Source organism: Sardina pilchardus, chromosome 2 (genome assembly GCF_963854185.1).
Source record: "Sardina pilchardus chromosome 2, fSarPil1.1, whole genome shotgun sequence".
NCBI classification, from domain to species: domain Eukaryota; kingdom Metazoa; phylum Chordata; class Actinopteri; order Clupeiformes; family Clupeidae; genus Sardina; species Sardina pilchardus.
In genome coordinates this window covers 3,301,594-3,324,042 of record NC_084995.1, presented here as the reverse complement: position 1 = coordinate 3,324,042, position 22,449 = coordinate 3,301,594, and the positions used below count along the sequence as shown (strand labels likewise).

The window sequence follows — 22,449 nt, the reverse complement described above, 5'->3', positions numbered from 1 at the left end:
AAGAACAGGGGATAGTCTGATCTTTACTCCCTATGAATAAGCAACAACAAGTCCCATAGCACTCCATGTTATGGTTTGCTCTCAGGATTAGCACTATTCAAACCATCCTCCTCCATGATGAAGGTGGTCACTTCATCTTTACAGAACTTTCAGGGCTTAAAGAGGCCACTAGTGTGTGTGTGTGTGTGTGTGTGTGTGTGTGTGTGTGTGTGTGTGTGTGTGTGTGTGTGTGTGTGTGTGTGTGTGTGTGTGTGTGTGTGTGTGTGTGTGTGTGTGTGTGTGTGTGTGTGTGTGTGTGTGTGTGTGTGTGTGTGTGTGTGTGTGTGTTGATATCATTTCAGTAGCCCCCAGGCTGGTATGTTGAGAGACGTAGATTCTTCTGGGTGGCCTTATGAGGAGGTGTTAATTCCCTGCATCTCAGTTGCTGCAGGTTGGATGTATGTGTGGTTGTGTGTGTGTGTGTGTGTGTTGTGGCTGTGTGTGTGTGTGTGTGTGTGTGTGTGTGTGTGTGTGTGTGTGTGTGGGGAGTAGTGGGCGTCCATCTCAGAGCTCTGCTGGGCTAATTGACTTGGACAGACTGCTAATTTGTTGATAGCATAGTGGGGAGCGATGGGCCTGTCTATCTGGAAATGGATGTTTACACATGGACCTCACACAGAGCGGCTGGCCAGCCTCCACAGGCAGCAGTGGCCACAGCACATGGCTGGGGGGATGGTGGCGTGTGTGTGCGAGTGCTGAGGGTGAGAGATGGGATAAAGACAGATTACATTGTTATTTTATTACAGCTAATTTCTTATGTAAATAATCCCACTCATTTACTCAGCCATAATCACTAGGTCTCCTTTTTTAGTGACTGAAGTATATTTGCACAAATCCTTATTTGAGATGCCAATTTTTTCCCAAACATTCATACTGAATTTAGGCTTTACTTTTTATTGAAGAAGAATGAAAGTGTTTATTGGTTCATAAAGCATTGATAAAAACAGCAGCATCCCTGGTGTCTCTGAAGTTCCTTTGGTGTCAGGTGCCTCTAACTTGACAGCAGTTGAACGTTTCCAAAAATGCTGATTGTAATATGCATCTCATCTCATATTTGTGTGTGTGTGCTCATGATGATGCAGACCTTCTCCACCAACAACACTGAGTGCTCCCGGCTGCTGGAGGAGCTGAGGTGTGCCCGCTGCTCGCCCAACGCCCAGATGCTGTTCCACACCTCCCACGGAGCCGCAGCTGTGCCCACCCGAGAGCCAGACCTGCCCCTGCTGTGCCACGACTACTGCAGGGAGTTCTACTACACCTGCAGAGGACACGTTCCAGGTAAACACAAGATGCTCAGAGGCGCATGGACGAGTAGAGCTCATTGGAGATCAGCACACACACACACCACACATACACACTGTAGCATGCACCAGACTCACACACACACACACACACACACACACACACACATACACACTGTAGCATGCACCAGACTCATGCATAAACACACTATTCTGCATTCTTTCTTGTTTTAACGGTCATCAACAGTACACATGCATACATAATGCACACACACACACACACACACACACACACACACACACACACACACACACACACACACACACACACACACACACACACACTCCCACACACACAGACAGATTAATGGTAGAGTAGATGCTGGCAAGCTCTAACGAGGCAAATGCATTTGATTAATTGGTTAAGCAGTTCAGCTTTGCCATTCCAGGGCGTGTTTTTGCTCTCCTCTTCCCTATTCCCAGTGTGTGAGAATGCCTGGTGATGGAGGCAGAGATGGAGGCAGAGATGCCCCCTGGCAGCAGGTGAAGCCAGCTCCAGCCCGGCACGTTCATGACTCTCTAAATATGTGTAGCCGTCCTCATCATTTGGACTGGCCTCTCTTCAGAGGGAGAAACAATGGGAATGTTTCTTTCCCCCGGTTCTCGTCTCGTGGACTCCACCTGTGTTATTGCATTTAGAATGTTTCCTCAGAAGAGGTGCATTTTTCCAGTTAGGTCACGAACAAGGTATTCTGCACAATTCCATGTCTTTAAGCTGTAGCATTTCCAACATTTTAGGCACTCCTATACACACATACAATCACACAGTGTAAACACAAAGCAGACATTCCATATTCCTGTGCGCTTGGTAAGTCATTGTGGTGGAGGACAGAGTGGGTGGCTGTGATTTAAAATTCACAAGCTCACTATCCTCTACAGTACACAATTTGAACTGAGCTGCAAGCAAATGACAATCCTCACGTCCGTTGTCCAAGGCACAGAGGCCAGGGGAGCGGAGCAGCCCTCTGTGTGGGCCCAGTGCTTGTGCTGCTCTAACCCACATTCCAGATGATGGTGTCAGAGTGCGGCGGGCCCGGGCCGACCAGAGTGGAGCGGAGGGGAGCGGAGCGAAGCGTGCCTCCTATCACACTATCAGCTGGAGATTACATCAGCGGAGATGCACAAACACACAGCACATCAGTGGGATGCTACAAAGTGCCACCCCAAATCAAACACTCACACACATTCCACTAGAGAGGGTCCACACTGCTGCAGGTTCTTAGGTGATCTAAGCCTAGCAGGAGGATATAGGAAGAGCATGAGAGAGAGAGAGAGAGAGAGAGAGAGAGAGAGAGAAGCAGACAGACAGGAAGACAGAGAGAGAGAAAGAAGAAACAGCAGCCATAAGTGAGTTAACCGCAGTAAAGTCTCAGAGAGATAGAGCAAGAAAACAGGAGCCAGAGCCAAGAGCCCCCCCCCCCCCCCTAGCCCACCCCCACCCTCCAAATCAGCATATGTGGTGACGAATGACACATTTATTTTTCTACAAAGGTTGTGTATATGTAAAACTGCTGAAGTGCATCAAGATGTCAAGTACTTTGGGTGGCCACCCAGGTTGCTTTGGAAGATAACCAGATGGAAGTATAATGTTAGTGCTGGGGATGTGGCCAGAGCGTTCTCTCTCTCTCTCTCTCTCTCTCTCTCTCTCTCTGTCTTCATCTCACTCGCTCTCTTTTTTCTCTCTCTCGCTCTCACTATTCTCTCGGCAGTGCAATAAAACTGTGAGTTTGAAGAGGTGCTGAAAAAATGGGCTCGCTGTGCTAATTCTTGGTCTTGCCATACTGCATGTTTGTCTAGAATTACCAGATTCGGACAGCGCAGTTAGGGAATATGGATTTTTTTAAAAGCTTTTAAAAGAAACCCTTCTAAAAGAAACCTTTCCAATGTACAGGTCATTTTCTGTTCTCAAAGTAATCGGTGAAAAGTGCATGAAACGGCGTCTTTTTTGGCTCAGTTTGACAGAGTGCAGATGGGAGGGAAACCTTAAACAGTAGCATTTACAGGATGCCTAATGTCCTTCAGCTGTTCAACCAGCCCTGTTATGCCCTCACGAACCCCTCCACTTACCGCTGGAGTGACCATTCCTTGGCCCTTTAATATCATCCCCACATTTGATGTCACCTGCAGCCTCAGATAGTTCACTGTGCTCTATGATTTGCACAACCCCCCTGATGGCGCGAAAGGAAATCATTGGTATGTGGAGACTTAGAGAATGGATGAAGCAGTTGTTTCAGTCACAGTCAGTGGCACAAGCAGGGTTAAAATAACCAAGGATGACTTGAAGGTGGGTGGTATGACCCCAGAGTGTGCTTCTGTGCGTCTGTCTGTGTATGCACGCATGCCTGTGTGTGTGTGTGTGTGTGGGGGGGGGGGGCACACAAGTGTGTGTGTGTGTGTATGTGTGTGTGTGTGTGTGTGTGTGTGTGTGTGTGTGTGTGTGTGTGTGTGTGTGTATGTGTGTGCGTGTGCGTGTGTCCATATGGGCATTTGTGTTTGATCTCCAGGTTGTATTTTGATGCTTCAATAGGATATCCTATCATCTACAGTTAGTATGGTTGTGACATTTTGTGTGTGTGTGCCTGTGTGAACAGATGAAAGGCAGGATGGTGTACTGTGTTTGTGTTTCCATCACCAGCGTGTTTGCGCTCTTGCCCCTCTGAGGGTTCAGCCGGGGGGAAATAGGGGAAACGATAGCAGCAGGGTTGTTTTTAGGTTGTGCCAGCCTTTCAAGATCCTCCACTAATGCCCTCCCCCTGGAGGCTCTGCCCTCTCCTCCGCCAGCGTCAGTGAGAGGGAGAAAGGCAGTTCCTAGAAACTCTCTACAATAATGTTGTCTGTCTGCTGGCTCCCAGAGGGAGCATTTCTCAGTGTCCTGAAAGTGATACCGAAGCTCCCTGTCTTTGGCCAGTTTCACACAGCCATTCCAAAAGCAATAAGGGAGGCGCTTCACAGGAGTTCCAACTCTCCAGTGGATAAGACTATCAGTTAACACTGGACGGCCAGCAGCATTTATTTGCAGTTGGGAATGTTTGGATTCCTTGCTCTTAATTAAATGATTGGCCTCCATATTAGAATCTCACATATTATGCAGCCATAGACGCCCACACACAGTAGTCTACAGGCACACACACAATCACACATATATAATTCAACAAAAACACTTAGTGGGCGTTAGTCCAGAACAAGTGACCTGTAAGATTTCAAAGATACAGTATATAATTTAGACTTTCAATATGTGATGTATGTTTCAAATAGTTGGTCCTTTCATGAATTACATTTAATTGTGTATCAACAGTCTTTCCTTTTCACAAGCTAATATTTAGTTAACATTATACCATTTCTTTCCTAGAAGTGATACTACTATAATATACTATAATTATATCACACACTATACACATAATAAATAGTAAATTTTTGTTTGATTTTATGAAGTGGAAAATTGCGAATGCATACAGTAGATCATCAGATGAGCGTGAGTATGAGGGGATTTCTGTGGTTCAGGAGAAGTGTGGATCACCTGTCTCCTGTTTGTGGGTCTGTTGTGCAGAGCTGTTCCAGGCCGATGTGGATGAGTTCTGCCAGTACTACAGCAGGAGAGACGCAGGCCTGTGCTTCCCAGACTTCCAGCGAGGGCGAAGGACAGACTCCAACTATCTTGGGGATGACAAGACTGAAGACATCAGCAGGTTTGTCCTTTTGTTGATTTGTTGGTTTCTCATTAGCCCTTGTTCACTCCATTGCCTCTCACAGCTAGGAGCAACTCAACACTTTTTTTCAACTATCGTCAGTCATATTCATAGTGGTATTGACAGTCATGTCTGTCATGAAAATAGATCGATCTTTTACTTTAGTTCGTTTATTATGTGACGTTGTAGCATTGAAGCACTTAGAGTCAACATTTACTGGGGTGCTATTCCAGTTTGACTGAGGGCAGGTCTGAATGACCCCACAGGCTCTGGCCGCTCCTAGCTCAGCTCCCTCCCACCACATCAACCTTCCCAAAGCTCCCTGTGCCCTCCTAAAGCCACTGTTGGTTCAAAGGGAGTTAGGCCAGCTTTGAGGACACAATGAAAATGCTTAGACAGCGCGCATTTAGCTAAGGCCACAGAGTTCTGACCTTTTGTACACAAGACTGAGAGGGAGGGCATGTTTGTACTCTATTGCCATGGTCACCATCATCAGATGGAGACATAATTGCATAAACATGACAGGACAACTGATGGAAAATGAAACAGCTGTTTTGTATTGTTAATTCACTGTTTATTAATGTAATGACATGCTTTTCAGTGTATAGTACGTCCTATAGTTTTCTCCAAATTATGAGTTTGTACTTGGAAAAAACGGCGCGATCCCTGCCCTACTGGTGTGGTCATGCTGAAGCATACAGATGCGTTTTACTGTAGCCATGGCATTTTGATGAGTGTCCTCCTCCTGTAATGAGAGTAGGCAGTCTCTAGTGTCCTTAATGAGAGTGTGCTGTCTCTAGTGTCCTTAATGAGAGTGTGCTGTCTCTAGTGTCCTTAATGAGAGTGTGCTGTCTCTAGTGTCCTTAATGAGAGTGTGTTGTCTCTAGTGTCCTTAATGAGAGTGTGCTGTCTCTAGTGTCCTTAATGAGAGTGTGCTGTCTCTAGAATGAGAGTGTGCTGTCTCTAGTGTCCTTAATGAGAGTGTGCTGTCTCTAGTGTCCTTAATGAGAGTGTGCTGTCTCTAGAATGAGAGTGTGCTGTCTCTAGTGTCCTTAAGGAGAGTGTGCTGTCTCTAGTGTCCTTAAGGAGAGTGTGCTGTCTCTAGTGTCCTTAATGAGAGTGTGCAGTCTAGTGTCCTTAATGAGAGTGTGCTGTCTATAGTGTCCTTAATGAGAGTGTGCAGTCTAGTGTCCTTAATGAGAGTGTGCTGTCCCTAGTGTCCTTAATGAGAGTGTGTTGTCTCTAGTGTCCTTAATGAGAGTGTGCTGTCGCTAGTGTCCTTAATGAGAGTGTGCTGTCTCTAGTGTCCTTAATGAGAGTATGCTGTCTCTAGTGTCCTTAATGAGAGTGTGCTGTCTCTAGTGTCCTTAATGAGAGTGTGCTGTCTCTAGTGTCCTTAATAAAGTGTGCAGTTTAGTGTCCTTAATGAGAGTGTGCTGTCTCTAGTGTCCTTAATGAGAGTGTGCTGTCACTAGTGTCCTTAATGAGAGTGTGCTGTCGCTAGTGTCCTTAATGAGAGTGTGCTGTCGCTAGTGTCCTTAATGAGAGTGTGCTGTCGCTAGTGTCCTTAATGAGAGTGTGCTGTCACTAGTGTCCTTAATGAGAGTGTGCTGTCACTAGTGTCCTGACTGTGTGCTCCATTCACTTCAGTCTGCACAGGCTCCAGCTGGCCCTCACATCTGCCATAACATGTTACCATGACATCATACCACAGCCCAGACAGGAAATGAGGGGAGAGATACCTGACATACACACACTTACACTTACACACACACACACACACACACACACACACACACACACACACACACACACACACACACACACACACACACACACACACACACACACACATGCACACACACACACACACACACACACACACACACACACACACACACACACACACACACACACGTCACCTGTTACCCATGGTCTGTCAACATGAGCATACAAATACACAGTCCTTCAATAAAAGCATGCTCAAAAGACAGCCATAGATACTGTATGTATACACACACACACACACACACACACACACTGTTTGTGTGTACTGGACTGCCCAAAGGCCTAAAAGAAAAATAACTTACAGTAGTATAACCTGTTAGACAGTGTATGCACTGTGTGTGTGTGTGTGTGTGTGTGTGTGTGTGTGTGTGTGTGTGTCTATACTGGGGACTCGTTTCCATGTGTGATATTTAATGCGCGGTCTGGGCGAGCTCGTCCACATCTGATGGAAGCTGTGGTTTATGGAACACTTGTTTCACAGCTTGAAGGCCCTCCTCACTTCACATGGATTAAATGTGCTCTCACAGCGACGGGTGGCTCCTGCCAATCCTACATGACTCAAGTTCATACAGCACAGATTGTTTTGGGGATATACTGGAGTGTGTATGTGTGTGTGTGTGTGTGTGTGTGTGTGTGTGTGTGTGTGTGTGTGTGTGTTAATCTTCTGAGGATGCAATACAGTCTGGTTGAATCATTATGGTGATATTGTACCCACTCAGCCCCATCCACACTGAAGCCACTGCACACAGTTTCCCATAGTTCTCTATGCTGTGTTTCCGCATTGGCTGATTTACAGACATGTTTGTTATTCTTTTTTATTTGATTGATTGTTGCCTTGTTGCTTTCGTTATGACTGCCACAAGCACTAGCACTTTTTGTTCAGCTATTTTCAGTTGATGATTCCTGGGACCCCAAAACAGCAGGGCTCTTGAACCTTGGTGGGCATGTAGCCCCACTAGGCTGATAACTAAGGAATAGAACATTTTGGTTCTAGGGGCCCATCCCCTCTGCACTGGGCCTCCCAAAAGCTGGCTTGGCCAAAAGCAGTTTTCATGGAATAAATCGTCAACTGTCCAAAATGACAACATTTCTGTGGTATGTTTGTCTCATGGAAGCGCATCAAACCACTGACCCATTAACGCTCATTTGTGGTGTAGCGCTACTTTGTGGAAGATGTAATGCAAAATTGGACACGTCGATTGCCAATATATTGTTGTGAGAAGGTGAGAACCACATGAAATTTGACATGTGGGATCACTATGACGACCTCTGTACCCACGCCAAGATTCATGAAATTCTATAGGGGGAGCTGCAATTGGCATATTTCTTTATCATTAGAATTGCGTAACCTATGTTGAAATTTGGCTCACAATTTACACTTGGCAACATTGTTCATGTCTTCATTCGGTGCATTCAACAAAATGACCACCAACGGCCAATCAACATTCAGTAGCCAGTCGCTATATGAAGGGTCAAAGTTGATCTGATGTGACAGCACCACCACCAGAGAATGTCTAATAAGGGGAGAAGGACCACTAGCGAAATACTTCCGCATGGTACTGCAACTAGAGGGCGATCGCGAGCAAGTGATGAATCAATGGGTAGCAATGGAGCTGAACCCCCCAGTACCACATTTCTCGTTATATAATTTTTTCTCCTGAAATTGCATTAATGCATGCGATGCAGGATAACTTGACTTGACAATCAGCTGACCAATACAATTTTCAATATGTGTTGTTATTCCTAAAAACCCTTTCAAAGTTTTCATGTCACGTGACACAAGCGAACCACTTTACGGCCATACACCTAAAAGAAGGTTCAGCTTCACGACGGTCGTAATCGGTCGCGATTGTCGCGAGCATCCATGAGCTAAATGCTAGCATGTTACAGGGAAAACGGCCCATCCTATGAAAAGCAGAAAGGACATGAGTGACTTTTCATTTCATTTCCAGTGGAAAACCTATACTCAGGTAGCTACTACGACAATGTACATTAAGAAATGAAGTTGTCAACTGTGAAAAAAACGAGTTCTAGCCGCTTAGCCCCATAGACCACAATTCATGAATCACTTGCTCGGCAACGCCCCTAGCGGAATTTCAACAGATTGCATGAACAATCCGGTACAATGGAGTTAATAGGAAGTGGACCGGCTCTCCCTAAAGGGGCTCTGACCACCACATTCTTCAGATGTCCAATTTGAGGGAATTCCATCCATAGGGGGCGCTTCGGCTGACACTTTTTTTTTTTTTTTTTTTAAGATATTTTTTGGGGCTTCTATGCCTTTAATGAAACAGGACAGTTTAGGGTGACAGGAAACGAGTGGGAGAGAGAGTAGGGTGGGATCCGGAAAGGACCACGGGGCGGGAATCGAACCCGGGTCGCCGGCGCGCGGTGCAGGTGCCCCAGCCAGTAGCGCCACGACGGGGCCTCGGCTGACACTTTTTAGCATGTCAAGAAATGTGCCAATATCTCATGATGTTATGGTTCAGTGTTTTCAAGATTCAAGATCTGACTTGCTGAACGTGCATACACACTGAATTTGTGCAATTCCATCCATAGGGGGCACTGCAACTGACATATTAGTGGATGTGCACATTTGATTCATGCATTAAATATTTTTTGTACTTTCACACACACAGGTACACATGAACACTCAAGCACACACAAACACATACACACACAGGCACACATACACATATGCAAATGCACACATACTGTACACACAGACACATTGGCAGTGTACACAAGTTTCAGACAGACACATTCACACACACAGAGGCACAGACTCATACATGAAAAGACACATACACTGGCATATTGTTTGTGCAAAAACACATGCGCACACACACACACACACACACACACACACACAGGCTGGCCTACCAGGCACTGGCCGGAGATAACAGGGGGCCACCCCTGCATGAAGGAAGCCCCACTGACTCCCGGGTTGACTATTGAGAGCCTGAAAGGCCCCTATAGAAATGCACAAAGACACATGGGCCCCTATAATGTCTGATCATTATAAACATACTACTTTAAATGTATGTTTTGCATTTTCCTTTGCAGATCCTTAAAAGTGTACAGTGTGTACATCAATGACAGGGGATCTATTAGGAATGTTAAGCTCACTGACAGAATGTTCACTAGTCAGTCACACACACACACACACACACACACACACACACACACACACACACACACACACACACATACACACACACACTCACATGCACACAGGTGCACACACACATACTTTCTCTCAATTCAATTCAATTCAACTGTACAGTAGAGCCAAAGTATTCATAATTTACAGGTAGTAAATTACAGTATAAAGGAAAGTAAACAAACGTGTGTGTGTGTGTGTGTGTGTGTGTGTGTGTGTGTGTGTGTGTGTGTGTGTGTGTGTGTGTGTGTGTGTGTGTGTGTGTGTGTGTGTGTGTGTGTGTGCGTGCGTGCGTGCGTGCGTGCGTGCGTGCGTGCGTGCGTGTGTGCACTAACTTCACTGATGAGGTGACTCCCTCTCTCTCTGCCAAGCATATCTTGGTGCGGCTCTCTTGCTTTCCGCAGACTAGTTTGAGCCATGGCATGGTCCTGAGGCTGACTGCTCCAGTAGTTGTATTACAGTAACTGAGTTATGCTCATTTGCTATATTAGTTTGTGTGAGACGAGCTAGACGAGGGGGCTTGTGTTTACATTTATCTCTTAATGAACTGTATGGCTCTTTTTTCTCTTTGAATTGATTTTGGCCTAGTTTGGCCCTCCATGCATTGTTAGGTATGCTCCTCTAAGGACTTACTGAACGTGGCTTTTCTACCACCCCTCACCTCACTGCTGTAATGCAATTGGGTCTAGGATATTTTTAGGCCGATTCGAATGAGCATGTCAGATTTAATAGGTTATTTGATGGCATAGAAAGCTTTTCTTGTTGTCACTTTCTTGTCATTCAGTTGAAATCAGTTGAAGTTGTTGTCATCCAGTTGAGCTGATGTTCAAATTGATATCATGTAGTTTGACGTAGCTGGCCCCTACACAAATGTTTCTTAACTGCTGTGGTTGTGGGCCTCTCCATTTCCCATGGTCATTTAGTTGTAGATTTTACGTTCAAGACAACTGATATGGTGAGCTATGTGGTAAGACACGCAAAGTGCCCGTACTTGTTTGAAACATGCTGATGTTATACAAAGTCGCCTTTCAAAGTGCTCAACATGTGTGTCTTTCACAGTAGGGTGCTCTGTCTCCATAAGATATTTTAGATTTGATAGCTTCATGGTCTTATGTGCCAGTGAGTCACTGCACACTACGCACTGGGGGTTCTGTCACTTTATGTTGTGATGTAAATCCATACTTCAGGGTTGTTTTGCCATATTTACTACTGAAATGATGTCTACCATGACCTGTCACATAAGCATTGTCTATGTCCCTGGCAAAGACTGGCAAACAAATAAAGTCTATCAAAATAAAGGTCTGACATTAGATCTGATAGGGTAGCATTTTACTGTAAATTTTTTTAAGCACAAGTTCCGTAACCTACCCAGAACAGTTCGGAGAGCCACTTGTGGGCCCTGACCCTCCAGCTAAGAACCACTGCCCTAGACTATCACTAGGTGCCATTGTAAAGGAATATTCCGGTATCACTCACAACTACTTGGAATAATGTTGTTTTGGTCCCCAAGGTAAGTTTACACTCATTATTATCCAAAAATAGACGTCCTAAGGTTAAGGATAGGTGGGAGGGACAATATGTCCAGATGGCAAGGATAGGAGAAACAGGAAAGACCGAGGACATGATTTTGAATTTCATGACCGTTATGACTGAAAGACTTGGCAGCCTAAAAAGGGAGTCTGACTATGGGCAACCAGTACACTGAAACCAGCTCCTGATTGAGCGCAGATATGAGCCGAGCCGAGATAAGACCGGAAACTTGCATTCTCAAAATATTCCAACAGCAATTGACCCCATCTCTGTTTTGCTTTCAGGAAGCACAAACACAACTGCTACTGCGTGCAGGAGGTGTTGAGCGAGTTGCGACAGCCGGTTGGAGTGGTGCATTGTGGAGACGGCTCCCATCGCCTCTTCATTCTAGAGAAAGAGGGCTTTGTGCGGATCCTCACACACACCATGGAGCTGCTCAAGGAGCCGTTCCTTGACATTCACAAGCTGGTCCAGAGCGGCATGAAGGTAAGGCAGTCAGTCTCCAAAGGGCTACATGTCTGCACCACTGTGCCTATGTGATGTGTAGAAAGTGTTTTATTCACTACCAAATCACATTAGAAGAAATCAGAAACACTTTATCTACCCATGTTTGAACATCACATTCCATACTCCTCAGTGATTGTTAGCACAATCTGCCATCATTCTTGTGGATAGAAGTACAGTATATTAGCTTGTCACAGATGGACTGTATATTCCTGACATAAGTCAAAAGCAACTATAGAAATGCCTGACCTCCAAGGTTGTTAAGAGTTTGGTTGGATGATAGTTAATGTACAGAAATGTGTCTGGGTATTTGTCTCTCTGTGAATTTACTGTGTAGTACTACAGTATGTTGTCACAGTAATCTCATAATGGGTGTCCATCAAATTGCGCACTTTCATAATACCTCAAGCCGTAAATTAATCAGCACTTAATGACTAGTAAATAAGAGATGCAGAAGTTAAATTGCATATAATTTCAGTGCCTTGGAGCCCTAGAGACAGCATTCTGTATGTCCAACTGCTGTTCGTGTGGTGGACAGCAAATAGCAAGATTCACCCATGGTTCTCAGGCACACAACTAAGCCTGGCCTTTAATCTTTTCTCTGTGTCAATATCTATGTTTGCTGGTTTGGGCCTCTGGTCTTTTTCCATCTCAGTCCACACCTGTCATCAATTTCATGCACATTTCACCTTCTGGTCATTAGACGTTGACCTTTGCTAGTTCTAAACAAGGTGCGTAGGACACAACAAGTCAGGATACAGCATTGCACGTAATGGAATGTACTGGACTTTATTGTGAAGCTTGTGCAACAATGGAATGTGGCGTAATGGCCAGTATACCACAGTGAAGATAGAATGATCACAGTGGGGACAGTGGAACTCACACACACACACACACACACACACTGTGCAGCAGTCTCACCCCCCACAGCACCATTCCACAGTGGAGGAGCGCACATGGGGGAAGAAGCACACCCACCCACGAGGACCAATAAGAAGCGCAATCACACCACTAGTCCCGCCATTCAGAGGGCTTTTTTGCCTCCATTTGGGCAGGGGTTGAATGAGAATGGGATTTTATTCAGTCATTTCTTCGTGCCCTTGGATGCAAGACTCGGGTGTTGGATGCAGTCTGGCATGCTGGCACAGTGACACATAGTTATGCTCAGTGCGCCAGGGGGTTGTTTTGGTCCTGTCGACTGCCAGTTGTGGAAACATCATCTGTTTAGTGGCCACGGATCTCAAGACGGCTCGAAAATTCACCGTGTGATTACAGGATTGCCATCCGCACGTCGGCAGCTGTGCAATTTAGCTGTGCATGTCTGTCACCACCAACAGTGTGTCATGGCTTGTATCGGATGTTTACCCATATCCATGGTGACTGGAGACTGCCTCTTTTTCACAAAAGAGGGCCTTGTTTAGATCCCGTACCGGATGTGAAGTAGGCGGGGACTGGAGGGGGTGTTTATGCATGACGCAGGCCTACTGTCTCCCTCCAAGGGAAGAAATCCTGATGGGAGGGGAGGGGGTCCGACTGGACACTCGCTGCAGGCCGGGAAAGCCTTCCCCCACAATCCCTTATCATCATTAAAGTTAATTGTTTGCGGATAAAGGCCCTTATTACACCCATTAGAAGTGTCTCAAGCCCCGGCTGGGCCCCCAGAGAGCTGTTCTGTAAGCGTTTGGCAGCAGGGGGCCAGCGGTCCCGGCCCAGAGCAGCAGCCCTGTTTACCAGGCATGTCAACAGGCCGCGCTGGCTTTGTGCCGCTGGACGAGCGAGGGTCCGCGGGGAGCTGTGGAGTGAGTGAAGGCCAGAGATAGTGGCCTTATCACCGCTTTGATTCTAATGTTGTGTGTTTCCTCCGAGCGCTGGCGTCCCAAACCAACCCCCCACCAGCACACCGTGTCACTTAAGTCAGGCTGCTCTGAAACAATGTGGCCCGAGGCACCGTGGGTGTTCTCTGGGATGAAACACTATCTGTGTGCACCAAACTCCCCCACCCTGCATACAAACACACACATACACACACGCAGAGCAATAGTATATACAATACATAATCCTCGGAATCCACACACGCATGCACACACTCATGCACACACATTCTCATCTCCATGTGTTACCAACCTGTTGTTGTCATGCGGTTGTGCTAAATAGACTGTTGTCAATTTGTCTCCTTCAATTCCACATTACTGTTGATAGAGTATTAGTAGCTGCTCTGCTCCAACACCTTCAGCAGTGTGCTCGTCTTCACTGCTCGCTTCTGAGTCCTGTGCCAGCGTTGTGCTCTTGGCAGATCTGTGGAGTTGTCTCCAGTGTTGTCCTACTGTAAAGCGCTCTGGCCTAATCTGCTGTGGCTGTAGTCCTGTGTGCTGTGTGGCATGAGTGGCCCAACGCTGGTAGTGGAGCGGGCTGCTCAGTGGAGCCCCAGTGAAGGCTTCCAGCTGCTCCGCTCATGCACATTTACAACAGAATGGGAACCTAGACAATGATGTGGGCCCAGGATTCTGCATTGTTACTTTGTTGTGTGCACCAGTAAAATCACAGCAAACATCTGCTGGCAATCTGTAAGTGTTTGTATGTGATAGCATGTGTGTGTGTGTGTGTGTGTGTGTGTGTGTGTGTGAGCCTGGATGTGCATGTGTGTGCGTGTGTGTATTACGGGCTCTTGCACCACCCTGAAGCATTTCTTAAAGAAACAAATAGTTCACAGCATGTTATTCTCTGCTTTGCTCTTCCACCCCCAACACCACACACCACACTCACAAACACACACACAGATCATGCAAACAAACATGCACGCACACACATATCCCACACACATATAGACACACACACGCACGTACACATGCACGCACACACACACACACATGCACACATACACAGCTGTCAGGCTTTCTCAGGCAGAGCAGTAAAGTAGAGTTCTCTCTGTCATTGTCAGGGGAGCCTGCTCCTCTATCAGGCCCATGTTGTGAAGTGGAGCTCCCTCCACCAGCGCCTGCTCCAGAGACGGGGTGGGCGCACACTGGGGCGGGGGGCGGGATCTTCACAATGCTTCCTGTCCTGCTCTTTTCTCTGGGCTGCACCCACCCCCTCTCTCCCCTCCCGTACTCTGACAGAGTGATCTTCACCCCAAGTTTCCCTCCCTGTCACAGGATTAATGCGTATCAACAGGTGGAAGTGTGTGTGTGTGTGTGTGTGTGTGTGTGTGTGTGTGTGTGTGTGTGTGTGTGTGTGTGTGTGTGTGTGTGTGTGTGTGTGTGTGTGTGTGTGTGTGTGTGTGTGTGTGTGTGTGTGTGTGTGTGTGTGTGTGTGTGTGTGTGTGTGTGTGTAGGGGGTGGTGATGGTTTGATTTGATGTGGATCTCTAGTTTCATTGTTTCGGCTGACCAGGAACCTCTGCATTAGTTTGGAAGATTTCCGATTGCCTTTGAGGTGGGCATGCATTGTTCTTCTCCAATCAGCTCATGTGGAATGCTTGTCTTTGCTGTGGATTCGCCCGAGCCAGTAAGGATCAAAAGGTGCAGAGCAACAATGCAGCAGCCAAGCCATGCATCACGTCCTCAAAGGCAGCTGCCCGCAGTGGGATTGGGGGGGTGGGGGGGGGAGTGCGGAGCGCGGGGGGAACAGTAGCGCACCACCACACTCCCTCCTCCTGGCTCCGATTCCGCTCCCCGTGGAATTTCACTGACATTCTAGTGAAGAACCCGGATATTTCAACCCCCCATGCTTACGCACACACACTCACCCTCACACACAAAAACACAGATCTCCACCTGCTCCCATTCTCCCTGCTCTCAAAAATGGCGCCAAATATGCATACTTCTTGTTCTGCTCAGTTTCTGTCCTCTCTCCAAAAAAATGTAGACATAGGACGGGACCACGTCCATACCTTAGGTGTTTTAAACAACAGCAACCTCTCTCTCTCTCTCTCTCTCTCTCTCTCTCTCTCTCACACACACACACTCACACACAGTTAGAGAGTTGCCAGTAAACTGTCTGCGAGAGCTCTTTCCCAGCAGTGCTGTGGTGATCGATGGCCCATAAGCTGGTCTGGAGTTTGCCTTCACTTAATCATTGTTAATGTTCAATTCGACCCAAAGGAACAGCCTTGTGAGGCCGCTGTTTGTTTCTGAAGGGGGTGTGTGATTTCCGTGTGTTCTCTTGACTCTGCCGAGGTATGGTCATTAGAGGAGCTCAAGCTGACTCCTTGGTGGTCCTCAGCCAGGGATCCCTCTCCTGCTGCTGCCATTCCAGCCTCGTCCTGCTCGGGGTGTGTTTGTTTTGGGATATGCAGGTCACTGCTTCTCAAATCCAGCATATGGGTCAATCTCCTGAAGGTGCATGAGGAATATTTTCTCCACATGCTCAAAACCACAAAAAGTCACACAGAAAAAAAATAAAACATATATATATAAAGGCAAGCACAAAACTGAAATCAACCTGCTGCTACTGTCAGATATCACCTTATATGCATTTAATCACTGTGTATTTATTGTAAAAGTGACTTGTCCATATTCCCACTTATGCTCTTTCTGTTCTTGTAGTGTAAAGGGTGTGAGGGATTACAAATGGACTACTATGAAATCTACTGAATCTACTGAGTTAGAGTTGAATATCTCTCAGTATTCAGTGGCAGAAAACAGTGTAGGCTTTTGGGACATTTGTACGTCACATATATGAATCAGAATCTTATTTTAACACATTCGTAGCACATCAACCAGAAACTCAGTTCTTTCTTTTATTGGTTGTGAAAATAGAGAGAAGGCGAAGCCAGAGTGGGTGACTGTGAGACTGGGTGAAAGAGAGAAGCAAGAGAAAGAAAGGCCAACCTGATTGCCTTGCCTTGGGACTGAAACGATATAGCCGCTTATTACAGCGGCCTATGATGAGTGGACCACCAGAGTAGTGACAACTGATGTATCTGCCCCCAGGCCAAACAAAGCGCTATGTACTACACAAGCAATTTCACTGTTTTCTAAACATGTTGCCAAGACAGTGGGAGTTGGCAGCCCACTCCTTGTTTAGTTCTCTCTCTCACTCTCTTTTATTATAGTGTGTTTTTTCTGTCTTTTTTCCCCTTTGCATAGATTTTTCACAGACTTTTTTAAAAAGAGAAGGGGGTGAGGAAGGGAGGGGGTGAAGGGGGGGAGTGAAGGACTCCTGGACTTTTGTGTTGTCTATGAACTGCGAGTGAGCTAATAAATTCTTTGAGCCACTCTGCACTGCATTCACGGATATCCCCCAAAGATTACACACACAAATCACTCACACAATGGAGGCCGCCAGGGCGGCCCCAGGAGTCTGACAGGGGCCCAGGCCCTAAGACAGGCGCGCATAACCAAGCTGGGGGTTGGGCTGAGAGAGGCACGCCGTTGGGTTGGGGGGTGGCATTGTTGCACAGAGTCAAATGTTTTATAATCGTTTGTAATGCAGTCGTCAGGGAAAGAGGGGGAGATTTTTTTTAGGGCATAGGGATATGTAGTGGTCCCAGATGGAGAGAGAGAAAGAGAGAGAGAGAGAGAGAGAGAGAGAGAGAAAAGGAGAGAGAAAGGGACATGGGGGGCCTGGATTTGGCCATGAGCGTGGGGCACAGGCAGAGTGGGAGAACAGGGAACATAATTAACTTCTGGATCCTTTGTGGTTCCCCCACACTGACAGGCTGGAGATGAAAGGGGCCTGCTAAGCCTCGCATTCCACCCCAATTACAGGAAGAATGGAAAGCTCTACGTGTCCTACACCACCAACCAGGAGCGCTGGGCCATCGGACCGCACGACCACATACTCCGTGTGGTTGAGTACACCGTTTCCAGGTAATGTGTGAGTACTAATCAGATACCAGGGAAACAAGAACGTGTAGTTATGAAAACAAAGTGTGTGTGTTTGTGTGTGTGTGTGTGTGTGTGTGTGTGTGTGTGTGTGTGTGTGTGTGTGAGAGAGAGAGAGAGAGAGAGAGAGAGAGAGAGAGAGAGAGAGAGAGAGAGAGAGAGAGAGAGAGAGAGAGAGAGAGAGAGAGAGAGAGAGGGAGAGCCTACATAACTTTTGAATTCCGTTTGGCTGACAGTGATGGATGTTTTCATCCAAAACCCTAATCATGGCATATAATTATATGGCTGCTTTCATGGCTTGGGTGATGAGTCTCCTGCTACTGCTGCTTGGATACTAAGGTTGCTAAATCACACCTGGTGATTAAGAAAACAACAGTCCCCTTAACAAACTAGTAAAAGTATTATGTTTTATTATCCTAATCACTGTTGTGGGCTCAGTTTGACACGCAGTCATTTTCCTATCATGGCGGTGAGGTGATGAGGGCATGAGTAAGACTGCAGGCAGTGTGCTCAGGTGCCGCTCCACAGTAACTCTGCTCCAGTCCATTGTGCTAATGGCCATGTGGGGCCAGAGGCCGATGCCATATCTGTCTTCTGAATGCCTTCATGTGCTCATGCCCACTTTAAACCCAGCAGTATTTAAAAGAACACCTGACACACATATGGCCTTTTAAATTTCACTCAACTAACTCTTGGCAACACATTTTAAAGCAATAATCGGGGATTAGGCATTCTCTCTTCTGGTTGGTTCTATTGAACTTGGTATTCCAACCAGTTCAGTTCACAACATATTCAATTTAATTTAACACAGGACCAACTCACAAATCACAAATGACTTCAAGTCATGAAACAATGTGTATCCAAACTCAAGACATCTGACGATAGTTTGGATTTACTCTTGGCAGAAAAAATCCAAATCAGGTGGACACTAGGACCGTGAGGGTGCTGATGGAGGTGGCTGAGCTGCACAGGAAACACCTGGGAGGCCAGCTTCTCTTCAACCCCGACGGCCTGCTGCACATCTTCTTGGGAGACGGCATGATCACCTTGGATGACATGGAAGAGATGGATGGCCTCAGGTAAGGTGTTCATCATTGTTCCACACCTTCACTTTTTTCTTCATGGTAGACGTTTCTCCTACATGTGCTTCCTGTGTAATATATAGTACTCCTAGTAGACACAGTATTATGATGATGTCTATGATATCAATAGAACTGAATTAAGATGTTCTCCCCGGCAGTGACTTCACAGGAGCAGTTCTGAGAGTAGACGTGGACACGGACTCCTGCGTTTCTCCTTACACCATCCCTAAAAACAACCCCTACTTCAACAGCACCAACCAGCCCCCGGAGATCTATGCCCATGGCCTTCATGATCCGGGCAGGTGGGTGATCAATAGTACAGTGTGTGCAGACTTGATCAAAGCTTTCAGTTGTGGTCTGATGCTACATTCTACTGTTCCAAGAGGTCATTTGAGTTGTATTTTGTTTGCGTTTTGTGCTGTATGAGGTTAGGTCTGTTAGTTGTTAGCCATCAAAAATGTTGCCAGGCAATCACATGATTTGATGATCACAAGTTGCCTACTGATGATTAAAGAATCTATTAAAAATCGTTCAAATCTGTTGCTCAATGGGAAAGTGGCCAAGCATCTGTCTGTAACATTGCCCAACAATGTATGTCATGACCGTAAGAGTACTGGTGCCCCAGAGAATGGAAGCCACTGGTGCCCTGTTGTGACAGCTGAGCTGCTGAGCGCCATGTTGTGTGGTGTTCTCCTAAGTGCATCTGTCCCCTAATCCGCCCTCTGTCTCCACCACAGGTGTGCGGTGGACCGGCACCGCTCTGACACTAACGGCAGTCTCCTCATCCTGTGCACAGATTCTTCAGGCAGGAACACAAGCACAGGGAGAATACTGCAGATCGTCAAAGGGAAAGACTATGGTGAGTTGTGCGTCAATACGGGCCAAGTTCCCTCAGCGAGAAAACCACATCTTGGGATATGGATGTCAGAAAACATGACTGATTTACATGAGTTCCATGCAGTGTTTTGAATACCCTCTCTAGGTATGCCTGAATGTAAGTTTTGAAAATAGGTGATGCTGCCCTCCTCCACGAAGCCAAACTGCAGCCGTACTCATGAACGCAGTGCAGAGATTCTGTGTTTGTGCTCTTTTGGGACATCACCAGCTGGACATGTAGTGAAACATCTGCACTTGTGCACAACAGAATATAGCGGCAAGAGAGAGCCTTTAGACACAATGCTCTGTGATTCCCACATAAGGTCCCGCTTGCCAAGGGAATGTGAATGCGTGGCCATGAATACGCTTTATAACTGTCAGCAACAATTGAAGCCCAGATTCTGGTTTAGTGTTGTTGAAATGCTGCGACCATGATGGCAGTCCATCCCTCAGTGGTGGGGATTGAGCCCCAAGGCTAATCAATGCCAGAGTTTCCCAAAAATGCTATTTCCTGTGGGGAAAAGAGACAAAAAATTAACATTTTTGTTCTTGTTTGGTTTAGATTATAGCAGTGCTCTCCCCCTGCCACACACACACAATGATACATGTCATCTAGTGCCCACCAAAATATACCCCTTTAAAGTATTTCAAACTACAACGTCCCCAAACCCCACTCTATCCATGTTAACATGTTAAGCCACACAGACACACACACTTGAACGCACATTTCCACACACACACACACACACACACACACAACTATATCCACAACATCACTAGAAAGACGTTGTGTATTACTGTATCTGGCCATGTGGAGACCCATCTATGTTTATTGAGGTGTTTTGTGAAAGTGAATGCTGTTGGCATCCCTCTAAAATCTGTTACGATAGAATGGAGAGATTTTAACGAGCTGAGGGCTGGATAATTAAAACCACCCTGTGCCACGCACTAATGAACTCTTGACAGACTCCAGTAAACATGGATATCCCTTCAGATTCCTACACAAACACAGAAAACAGCTCTCATTAGGGAGTGTGTAAATCAACCTCAAGTCATTACCAACCCTAATGACAATATGTTAAATGAAGTCATAACTACGTGAGTAAAGGCATTCACACCACTGCAGAATTACTTCACTCAACCTCTCTGCTGAAATTAAGTAATATACCCAGATGCTAACACTAAGTCACTCACAACAGACTTTTACACTCTAAAGCAAAGGAGTTGCCATTGTTGATGTTTCTCCACACTAGTGCACATTGGTCTGATCTAACTGTTGTAGTGGGAGAAAGGACATTTCTAGAATGGATGTTCAACAGATGATACTAAATCCAAGTTTTATGTTCTGTCTTTATTTTGCTGCAGAAAATGAGCCATCCATCTTTGATGTGAAATCAACTGGCATTTCAACTCCCGTTGGAGGTTTCATCTACAGAGGCTGCCAATCAAGGCGGCTCTATGGCAGCTATGTCTTTGGGGACAGAAATGGGTAGGCCTACATATTCACTTATCAGCTTCCATTTTAATGAATGAATACTCTGTCTGCCTTCAGATGGTATAACTGTGGTGTAGTTCTCACGTAGTTAGGCGTACTTGAATGTGGCAATAGTAGCCCATGAAGGTTTTCTCATATCAAGGTCCTCTCGAACTGAATTGTATATTCCCAATGTTTGAAATTCTGTCTTGCTTTGATTAAGAATTGCTCAGTATAGCCTTCCATCAATCCTGTGTCTCCATCTGTGCCAATGTAAATGCTCTTTGCTATCAAGTCAAGAGGGGAAAAAACAAGTCATTCTGTGTAAAATGAGCTGGCTTTTCCTGCCATGTCATTTGGCTACCACCTTGTGTTGTTCACACTTACCACTAGTTTGTCATTCATCCTCCTCCACTGGTGTCAGTACACCATTCTAGAGTAAACACAGGAAATATAGGGTGGTCGACAAGTTCCCTCTTTCTCGCTCTCTCTCTGTCCCTCTCTCCAGCTCCACCTCTCTCAACAGATACAGTTCCATTCCTGCTATTGTATGTTCTTCTGTGCACTGAAGTCACAGACAGTTGTTTTCAACGCCCATTTTGCACCATATTACAATGTGCCTGAACTGGCCTGTACTCAGATGAAGTGGGTGTGAGGGCCTGTGCCCTTACAATGAGTTGGCTTCCATTGATGCCATTTCTGCTCTATAATTCCCAGTACAATTGGAACAGATCAGTTCTCCATAAACATGTGAACTGACATCATTAAAGTAGAGCTGTTGGAGACTGAGGGCCAGATGTACGTAGATTAGCGACCGTAACGTTTTTTGCGCCAAGGCCAACACGCAGAAAGCACACACTATGATACTTCAGTTTACGTCCTATTTACCAATCCTGAAATTCGTTGGGTAATCTGTGCCGTTCTCCGCCCCCTAACGCAATTAGAGAAGGACAACAACTGAACGACACTTCAATCAGAAGCGCAGTTGAATGAAGTTAACTGATGACAACATTAAAAGGAATCCAACGTTTAGCGATCATGAAATAATATAATGCATAATGTCAACAAGCAGGAAGATAATGAAGAGCAGTAGTTCTACTCAAACTAGGCTTACTTGTGCACGTAGGCTATGGAAGATCTATCAAATCTAACAAGTAGGAAAGTTTAAGCTGATGGCTTTAA

At 46.1% G+C, this 22,449-nt stretch overlaps 1 protein-coding gene across 1 annotated transcript in view; it reads left to right on the top strand.

Moving 5' to 3' along the window:
* Nucleotides 1–22,449, top strand: part of hhip (hedgehog interacting protein) — a 36,381-nt gene that overhangs the window by 3,062 nt on the left and 10,870 nt on the right. Inside the window, exons 2-9 of the mRNA XM_062516715.1 lie at nt 1,122–1,317; nt 4,888–5,026; nt 11,792–11,993; nt 17,669–17,820; nt 18,741–18,914; nt 19,076–19,219; nt 19,655–19,776; nt 21,159–21,282. Coding sequence (XP_062372699.1) covers nt 1,122–1,317; nt 4,888–5,026; nt 11,792–11,993; nt 17,669–17,820; nt 18,741–18,914; nt 19,076–19,219; nt 19,655–19,776; nt 21,159–21,282 — 1,253 coding nt within the window. The remainder of the gene's footprint in view (nt 1–1,121; nt 1,318–4,887; nt 5,027–11,791; nt 11,994–17,668; nt 17,821–18,740; nt 18,915–19,075; nt 19,220–19,654; nt 19,777–21,158; nt 21,283–22,449) is intronic.